This window comes from Papio anubis, chromosome 20 (assembly GCF_008728515.1).
Source record: "Papio anubis isolate 15944 chromosome 20, Panubis1.0, whole genome shotgun sequence".
In the NCBI taxonomy this organism is placed as follows: Eukaryota; Metazoa; Chordata; class Mammalia; order Primates; family Cercopithecidae; genus Papio; species Papio anubis.
In genome coordinates, this window is record NC_044995.1 from 49,560,540 (window position 1) to 49,569,923 (window position 9,384).

The following is a 9,384-nucleotide window of genomic DNA, read 5'->3' on the forward strand; positions in this document are numbered from 1 at the left end:
AGGGGCAGAACCCCTTCGAGCTGGCCTTCTCTCTAGACCAGCCCCACCACGGAGACTCTGACTTTGGCCTGCAGTGCTCAGCCCGCCCTGGTGAGGGGCCTGAGGGGGAGGAGGGCACGGGGCAGCCGCTGTCGCCGCCATGGCAGTGGCCAGCCCCTGCAGGGGGGTGGGGACCAACCGGCCAGGGCCATGTCCTGAGCCCCCTGGGCGTGCCTCCTGGAACAGACATGCCCGCCAGCCAGCCCATCGACATCCCGGACGCCAAGAAGAGGGGCAAGAAGAAGAAGCGCGGCCGGGCCACCGACAGCTTCTCGGGCAGGTTCGAAGACGTCTACCAGCTGCAGGAGGATGTGCTGGGGGAGGGCGCTCATGCCCGAGTGCAGACCTGCATCAACCTGATCACCAGCCAGGAGTACGCCGTCAAGATCATTGAGAAACAGCCAGGCCACATTCGGAGCAGGGTTTTCCGGGAGGTGGAGATGCTGTACCAGTGCCAGGGACACAGGTAGGTGAGCCACCCTTGCCACAGCACTGGCCTGAGCTGTCTTTCAGCGGATGAAGGGCCTGAGCGCCACATCACTCCCAGCAAGCATCTGTAGGGCACCCAGTTTGCCAGGCTCTGCGTTCCCCTCCCTGAAGAAGGCTGGCTGGCAGCCCCAGGCGGGCAGCGTGAGGCGGGCCTATTGCCCAAGTCCCAGCCTCCAGTGGATGGGCCAGCACCAAGAGGGTGGGCCCCTCCTAGGCTGAGCAGCAGGTACCCAGGGGCCTCAGGAAGCCTCAGCTCCTCTCCTGCCTCCCACCCCCCCCAGGAACGTTCTAGAGCTGATTGAGTTCTTTGAGGAGGAGGACCGCTTCTACCTGGTGTTTGAGAAGATGCGGGGAGGTACCTGGGGGCTCCAGGCTGTGGGGAGGGAGGGAGCGAGCTGGGAGGTATTACGGGATGGGGGCCTAGTGCCACCTGCAGGAGGGGGCTTGTGGGGTTTGTGTCCTGCCCAAATGGTGGCTCAGGGGTAAGGCCTTTGGGCCAGAGGAAGCCGGTGTGGGGGCGTCCCCTCCAAAGTGGAGGTGGGTGCGGGCCTTGCGGGGACTCTGAGGTGACCTGTGTGTTCCCCCTGTCCTGCTCTGCCCTGCCCAGGCTCCATCCTGAGCCACATCCACAAGCGCCGGCACTTCAACGAGCTGGAGGCCAGCGTGGTGGTGCAGGACGTGGCCAGTGCCTTGGACTTTCTGCACAACAAAGGTGGGTGGTGAGCCCGCCCTGAGTCCCCTAAGGCTGCCTGCCAAGGACTCCTGGAAGACCCCCAGCCCCTCACCCCCTCGTGGTTCTGTGGCTTCTCCCCCAGGCATCGCCCACAGGGACTTAAAGCCGGAAAACATCCTGTGTGAGCACCCCAATCAGGTATGCCAGCCCGGGCAGAGTGGCCCCGCGGGAGGGGTGGCCGCGTGGGACCCCAGGCTCACGGCCCTCTTGGCCCCTCCCAGGTCTCCCCCGTGAAGATCTGTGATTTCGACCTGGGCAGCGGCATCAAACTCAACGGGGACTGCTCCCCTATCTCCACCCCGGAGCTGCTCACCCCGGTGAGGGCCCGCGGGCAGGCCTGGGGGCTCGGCTGCCTGCTCTACGGTTGCATAACCTCGCGGAGCCTGGGCCGCTCCGGAGTTCCAGGCCGCGGAGCTCGGACTTCCGCTTAGCAACAGCCGCTGATTGGTTGGGCGGGATGACGCGGCGGGGCCTCGATTAGGCGCCCCCACCCATCGGTGTTTGGACGGGTGGGGCGGGGCTGCGGCGGGGGCGGGGCGAGCTCTGCACCTGCTGATTGGGCGGGGCGCGTTCCCGGCAGCCGCTGATTGGTCGGGGGGGCGGGGTCCGAGCCGGCTGGCGCAGGTGACCCGCAGTTACCCGGGCTCCCACGTGATGCCGGGAAGCGCCGCCTGACGCCTGTCTCCCCCGTCCGCAGTGCGGCTCGGCGGAGTACATGGCCCCGGAGGTGGTGGAGGCCTTCAGCGAGGAGGCCAGCATCTACGACAAGCGCTGCGACCTGTGGAGCCTGGGCGTCATCTTGTACATCCTGCTCAGTGGTTACCCGCCCTTCGTGGGCCGCTGTGGCAGCGACTGCGGCTGGGACCGCGGCGAGGCCTGCCCTGCCTGCCAGGTGCGGCGGCCCGCGCACCCTCCTTTCCTGGGCACCCTCCTGTCCTGGACACCTTTTTCCCCTGGGCCTGCCCTGCGCACCCCCTAACTCCAGGGGACCTGCCCTGGGCACCCCCTAAGTCCAGGGGACCTGCCCTGCGCACCCCCTAACCCCAGGGGACCTGCCCTGCGCACTCCCTAAGTCCAGGGGACCTGCCCCCGACCACCCCCTAACCCCCGGGGACCTGCCTTGTATGCCCTCTAACCCGCTGGGACCTGCTCTGTGTGCTCCCCAGACCCCCGGGAACCTACTCTGTACTCCCCCTTAACCCCCGGGGACCTGCCCTGTGTGCCCTACTCCCTGATACCATCCACAGGGCAGTGCCGCCCTGTCCTCCAGTTTCCTGAAGGCTTTTCAGGTTTGCCTGCCCAAGGGAAAACGCAGACAGGGTCCAGAGAGCTGAGAGGTGGAGTGATGTTCCTGGTTTGGGGGGATCAGGCTCAGACTGCCTGCCGGCTGCTTAAGGCTCAGCATCTGTGGCCTGTGGCCCTTGGAACCAGGTCCTTCAGAGCTGCCTTTTTGTAAATCCAGCTCCACTTGGGTAGAGCCGACTCTCCTGGTCCGGCTCCCAGTCCCCTCCGCCCCAGGTGTGCATGGTCAAGGGTCTCGTGGTGGTTGGGGTCCTGATGGAGCCACATGTCAGTGCACAGTATCGAGTTCCTTGGGCAGATCTAAGCTCGTCTGTGTCCTGTGTCCCCAGAACATGCTGTTTGAGAGCATCCAGGAGGGCAAGTATGAGTTCCCCGACAAGGACTGGGCCCACATCTCCTGTGCTGCCAAAGACCTCATCTCCAAGCTGCTCGTCCGTGACGCCAAGCAGAGACTGAGCGCTGCCCAAGTCCTGCAGCACCCCTGGGTTCAGGGGGTGAGTGCCAGCCCCAGGGGCGCCAGGGAGGGTATGGGAGGCTGCAGGGTGGCCTCAGAGCAAGCACAGGAAGCCCCGAGGGTGTAGCCTGGCGCTCTGAGATGCACTGAGGTCTGAGCACAGGCTCTGCCCTGGGATGAGGGTTGCAGCGGAAATCCCCGCCACCCACCTATGCGCGGTGCCCGCTGGCCAGGCAGGCAGCTCCCAGAAGCAGCTACTCAGAGAACCTTCCTGGAGGGTGGTGGGGACCTACACTCCGCAGCAAGCTGCAGTCAGGTGGACGGCGAGTCCAGCTCACAGAGACCCCAGCCTGTCGTCAGTTTCAGGCCCAGGCTCTGCCCCCACCCTTCCCTGTGTGGCCTCCGATCCAGGCGGAGTCGGGTGTTTCCCGTGCCAGAGGCCATCTGAGCCGAGCTGCCACCCCAGGGAGTGGGGATTTACTAAAAATAGAACCTGGGGTCACTCTGTGTCCCCAGGCGAGGGGCTGGGGGCCTCCAAACTCCTTCCAGAAGCATCCAGAGACCCGTGGGTTAAGAGGGGGGCGGAGGTGGGTTTGGGCTGGGAACAGCCGGGAGAGGTAGGGCTTGGGGCTCTGCTCTCCACCCTCACTGGGTCCTGCAACACCAGGCCTCAGCCTGGCCCAGCCTCGGGTTCCCTGGGCAGGTGGACATGGAGCCTCGCCATAGAGACCTCGGAACAGGGACTTGGCTCCCGGGGCACCCAGGTGCACTTCTGGTCTCTCGTGGGGTCCTGGTGATGGGATGGGCACGGCATCCCTTGGCCAGACACCCAACCCGGCACCCCAGGCGGCCCCAGCTGCTCTCCAGCCCTCCCCCTGCCCGCTTTCGTTGCAGTGCGCCCCGGAGAACACCTTGCCCACTCCGATGGTCCTGCAGAGGTGAGGCCTGCAGGGGTGCTCGGGACCCGCAAGTCCAGGGGGCGGGGTTTCCAGGCTAAGACACTTGGGAAAGACCTGGAGAGCTGCTTTGGGGTCAGGGATGCAGGCAAGCCTGGTAACTCAGTGGAGATCCCGGTGGGGCCCTGGCACTCAGAGGAGCCCCAGGGTCGGGCTGGGAGGAGGGCATGAAGCCCCTTCCCCCAGGGCCTTGCACAGACCCCAGCGGTCCCGTAAGGGATGCCTCCTTGGTGACCACCTACCCCCACCCCATTTCCCAGGAACAGCTGTGCCAAAGACCTCACATCCTTCGCGGCCGAGGCCATTGCCATGAACCGGCAGCTGGCCCAGCACGACGAGGACCTGGCTGAGGAGGAGGCCGCAGGGCAGGGCCAGCCCGTCCTGGTCCGAGCTACCTCACGCTGCCTGCAGCTGTCTCCACCCTCCCAGTCCAAGCTGGCGCAGCGGCGGCAAAGGGCCAGCCTGTCCTCGGCCCCCGTGGTCCTGGTGGGAGACCGTGCCTGACCCTCCCGTTTCTCCCCTTTGTACATAGGTCGCCCATCCCCCAATCAAATCTAAAGGTTTTTTAAGCTATGGCCAGCCGGTGTCCTGCGGGCTGCCCCGCCTCTGGCTGGATTCCCAGGCACTAAGCTCAGCTGGGGGGGCGTTTTATAGAAGGTTTTTGCTTTTGGGTTTTTCTTTCCCGTTTCCACCCCTCCCCCTTATTTTTTTCTTCGGACGGTTAAAAGCAATGCAGGCACCCGGGGAGGTGAGCAGAGCGTATGTGGCTGGGCTTGTCCCCTTCCCGGCCCCCAGCCCTGCTCACCTGTACTGTGAAGCCCCCAGGTCACCTGTACTGCCCGCCATCTGCCCACGTGGCTTGCAGTGACTCAGGAGAGCAGACCACAGCGTTCGCCATCTTCCAGAGCTGGGGAGGGGCCCAGGGCCCTGCCCCTGTGTTCCCTCCCAGCCCGCAGTATTTCAGGGACAGGCTCTTCCCCTCTATCCCTCACCCTGAGAGCACCCCTGGTGGCTTGGTTGGGGAGGGAGGACCTGCCTGTCTCCAGAGGGGCGAGGCAGGCAGGTGGAGGGCAGCCCAGCCACCCGCCCCATGGGATCCCCCAGCCCTTTACCCGCGCCTGCCTTGTCCCCATGATAGTTGACAATCGGGGCTTCCTGCAAGGCCTGTCTGTCTGCCCAGGACTCCTGGTGGCCAGATTCGGCCTCCAACCTTGACCTTAAACTGCAGCTGACCCCAGGGGCTCGCCGCTGCCCCTCTCCACTGCTCCAGGGCCTGAGACAGCAGGAGCCCCGCCCGGCCTGAGGCTGTTTCCACCGCAGCAGGCAGAGGGACTGGACAGGCACTGTCAGCCAATGTGGGGGGTCCTGAAGACACCCCCTTGGGGCAACCGAGTGCCCCTTCTCAGGGCTCAGTCTGACCGTGGCCACGTCCTGCCTCGCGCCGCCCCTCGGGCCTGGCCTGGAAGCTCTGTCAGCTCCGTCCTTGTCCTTAGAGCTGGGCCCAGACCCCAGGGTCTGGGCGAATCCCCGCCCCCAGGGCAGCGTTTTTGGTCTGCCACCTTCAGGAAAATGGCCGCGGCCTTGGCCTCCCTTCGGGCACCCAGGAATGGAGGGGCCTGCTCAGTCCCCCCACCCTCCACGCTCCAACCCCTGGGGGCTGCGGAGCCTGCCGCCCCTCCCTGCGGGTGGGGACGTTCTATGCAATACAGGGTTCCACTTTGGAAGTGTGCGGGGCTGTGCTGCGGGGGCAGCTAGGGTCACCACCTGCCCTTCCCAGCCCAGTCCCCAAACTCCACGCCTGGGGCAGCCTCCTCTGGCTTCTAAATCCGCGGTCGGGATTCCTTGTGTTTAGTTTTTTAGTTGTTTTTTTTTTTTAAGGAAAAAAAAACATCGGTTGACTTTGCTTCCCTGTTCTTGAAGAATACTTGAATGTCGGGGGGTCTGGGGGTGGGGGCCTCGGAGACCGTCCGCCTGGCCCTGCTGCCCCTCCCGAATCTCGTACGATGGTCACAGTCCGGTGGCCGTGGGGGTGCTCTGCCCTCCCTGGTCCCCACTGCCCATATCTGTGGACTGCCCCTTCCAAAGACCCCTGGGGGGTGGGGCAGGCCGCCCACCCCCCTCCCCCATCATGTCTCGCCTGTCAGTAATTCTGTGTTTTGTAACGGGGGATTCTCTGCCTTTTTGTATAAAAGAACAAGCAAACAGACCCCCGCCCGCTGCAGGCGCTCACAGCCATCGCGTCTGAGCTGCTAGCAGCTTTTTTTTTTTTCTTCTGAAGGTGGGACAGTCACTTCCTCCTCCCTCCCCACCCCTGTCGCATCCATGTGCGACCTGGAGGACTGGTCAGAACCATTACTGTGAATGAGTGAAGATCCTGGAGAACCCTGGGCCCCAGGCCAGCTCCCAGCGCTGGGGGACGGTGAACGGCCATGTGTTAATGTTACGATGTTTTTAAAAGACAAAAAAAAAAAAAAAAAAACCTCAAAGTTTTTTTTAAGTGGGGGAAAAACATCCAAGCACTTTAATTCCATTGTACCAGGTGAACTGACGGAGCTCAGAAGTTTTCCTTTACACCAACTGTCAATGCCGGAATTTTGTATTCTGTTTTGTAAAGATTTAATAAAAGTCAAAAAACCTGCTGTGTGTGCCTGAGTTCAAGTTTTCTGTCACTGCATAAGGAGCCGCCCCCAACCTATTGTTGCAAAACCACGTTGTTGGCAGTGGTGCTGAGTCAGGAGTTTTGAGGTGGTGGCTCCTGTGGGGTCTGTCTCTGCCCCAGGATGCCTGGATGCACCGCTGGGAAGACAGCGGCCAAAAGCTGAGCCCGGCTGGGCGCGGTGGCTCATGCCTGTAATTACCCAGCACTTTGGGAGGCAGAGGCGGGCAGATCACGAGGTCAGCAGTTCTAGACCAGCCTAATCAACAGGGTGAAACCCCGTACCTACTAAAAATACAAAAATTAGCCGAGCATGATGGTGCACACCTGTAATCCCAGCTACTCAGGAGACTGAGGCAGGAGAATCGCTTGAACCGGAGGCCGAGGAGGTTGCAGTGAAGCCAAGGTCCCGGCGCCACTGCACTCCCAGCAGGCGACAGAGTGAGAGTCCATCTCTCAAAAAAAAAAAAAAAAAAAAAAAAAAAAAAAAAAAAAACAGGCGTGGTGGTTCACGCCTGTAATCTCTTTGGGAGGCCAGGCAGGCGAGATCCACAAGGTCAGGAGATGGAGACCATCCTGGGTAACATGGTGAAACCCTGTCTCTACTAAGAGTACAAAACAATTAGCCTGGCATGGCGGTGGTCGCCTGTAGTCTCAGCTGCTGGGGAGGCTGAGGCAGCAGAATGGTGTGAACCCGGGAGGTGGAGCTTGCAGTGAGCCGAGATCGCGCCACTGCACTCCAGCCTGGGTGACATAGCAAGACACTGTCTCAAAAAAAAAAACCAGACAGGCTATCAGCCGGGTGCAGTGGCTCATGCCTGTAATCCCAGCACTTTGGGAGGCCAAGACAGGCAGATCACTTGAGGTCTGGCCAACATGATGAAACCCCGCCTCTACTGAAAATACAAAAATTAGCCCGGTGTGGTGCAACATGCCTGTAATCCCAGCTACTCAGGAGGCTGAGGCACAAGAACACAAGAATTGCTTGAACCTGGGAGGCGGAGGCTGCAGTGAGCCGAGATGGTACCACTGCACTCCAGTCTGGGCGATGAGCAAGACTCTGTTTCAAAAAACAAAACAAAACAAAACAAAACAAAAAACCCAGGCATGGTGGTGCACACCCGTGGTCCCAGCTGCATGGGAGGCCAAAGCAGTTGGACAACTTGAGCCCAGGAGGTTGAGGCTGCAGTGAGCCGTGATCATGCCACTGACTCTAGGCTGAGTGATAGAGTGAGACCCTGTCCTTTTTTTTTTCCTTTTTTTTTTTTGAGACGGAATCTCACTCACAGCCCAGGCTGGATGGAGTGCAGTGGTGCTATGTCTCGGTTCACTGCAATCTCCGCCTCCTGAGTTCAAGGGATTCTCCTGCCTTAGCCTCCTGAGTAGTTGGGATTACAGGCGTGTGTCACCACGGCCCAGCTAATTTTTTGTAATTTTTTTTTTTTTTCTTTTTGAGACGGAGTTTCGATCTTGTTGCCCAGGCTGGAGTGCAATGGTGTGATCTCAGCTCACCGCAACCTCCACCTCCCAGGTTCAAGCGATTCTCTCACCTCAGCCTCCCGAGTAGCTGGGATCACAGACATGTGCCACCATACCCAGCTAATTTTGTATTTTTAGTAGAGTCGGGTTTCTCCACGTTGGTCAGGTTGGTCTCGAACTCCCGCCCTCAGGTGATCTGCCCATCTCGGCCTCCCAAAGTGCTGAGATAACAGGCGTGAGCCCCACACCCAGCCAGGGCTCAGCTGCGAGCTGTGAACGGGGACCAGCGCCTGCAGGGAGCCTCCCCGTGTGGCTTGGGCTCCCTCACAACATGGCAGCTGTGTTCCCAGTCCGGTCTCCAGTAAGCAGGGTTCCAAGCGAACAAAGCAGAAGCTGCCAGGCTGACCTGCTGGGGAGTCAGGCGGCGCCACCCCGGCCACCTTCTCTGGTTTCACAGGAGGCGCGAGGCCCGCCCAGGTTCAAGGGAGGGGGAGGGCAGGGTCTCCTCCTGGGAGAGGGTGACAGACGTTGTTGCCTCTACCTTGAGACTGTGAGACCTAACAAGTCCTAGTAATTCTAACCTTCCGCGCATGGCCGGCCCCTGCCTGCTCTAGGGTTCACTCGCCAAGCCGTTATTAAGTTTTTGTTGCAGTCAGGACTCTGTGCTGGGGCTGGTGGCAGAGAAGATGAGCTGGACGGCCAAGGGCTGACCTCACATCCCGGGGTTGGGTGTAGACCAGGAAGGGCTTCCTGGAGGCGGGAGCGGAAGGAGGACAGCGAAGCCTGGTGGTTAAGGAGGCCAGCCTGGGCTGAAATCCCAGCTGTGTCCAGGCTACTGTGTGCCTCAGTTTCTGGATCCAAGCGGGATCCAAGGGCAGCCAGGTGAGCTACAGGCTGGTAGCGCAGTGCAGCGACGAAACCCAGCAACAAAGAAACCGATGACGTCGCCTGAGGGGGCGGGACTTGAGGCCTGGAGGGGGCGAGACTTGGGGTCTGGGAATGGGGGTTTATAATTTGGAGGCGGAGCCGTGGACTTGGAGGGCGGAGCTTGGAATCTGAAGGGGCGGGGCCTCGTCTGGGTCGAGGTTTGAGGCCTGGAGGGGCCGGGGCATGGGGGAGGTTCCCAGAAGGGGCGGGGCTTGCGTATCGGGTGAGGTCTGAGGCCTGGAAGGCAGAGACTTACGGCCTGGGGGGCGGAGCTTTTGCCCCAGAGGGGCGGGGCTTATGTCTGGGGCCAAGTCTGGGCCTGGAAACGCGGGGCTTGAGGTCTGGAGGG

General features: G+C 61.6%; 1 protein-coding gene across 3 annotated transcripts in view; it reads left to right on the top strand.

Annotated features, from left to right (window-relative positions):
- The window catches only part of MKNK2 (MAPK interacting serine/threonine kinase 2), a 16,705-nt gene extending 10,093 nt beyond the window's left edge, over positions 1-6,612 (top strand). Inside the window, exons 3-13 of one of the 3 annotated variants that reach the window (XR_004180424.1) lie at positions 3-90; positions 226-505; positions 810-883; positions 1,136-1,240; positions 1,344-1,399; positions 1,483-1,578; positions 1,959-2,153; positions 2,724-2,779; positions 2,893-3,057; positions 3,912-3,955; positions 4,234-6,612. Coding sequence is in view for 2 of the 3 variants with exons in the window: in XM_031660151.1 (XP_031516011.1) it covers positions 3-90; positions 226-505; positions 810-883; positions 1,136-1,240; positions 1,344-1,399; positions 1,483-1,578; positions 1,959-2,153; positions 2,893-3,057; positions 3,912-3,955; positions 4,234-4,477 (1,347 nt within the window). In the remaining variant the exon portion in view is untranslated. The remainder of the gene's footprint in view (positions 1-2; positions 91-225; positions 506-809; positions 884-1,135; positions 1,241-1,343; positions 1,400-1,482; positions 1,579-1,958; positions 2,154-2,723; positions 2,780-2,892; positions 3,058-3,911; positions 3,956-4,233) is intronic. The other 2 variants (XM_031660151.1, XM_031660152.1) reach the window with 2 other exon arrangements.
- The last annotated feature ends 2,772 nt before the right edge of the window (positions 6,613-9,384 follow it).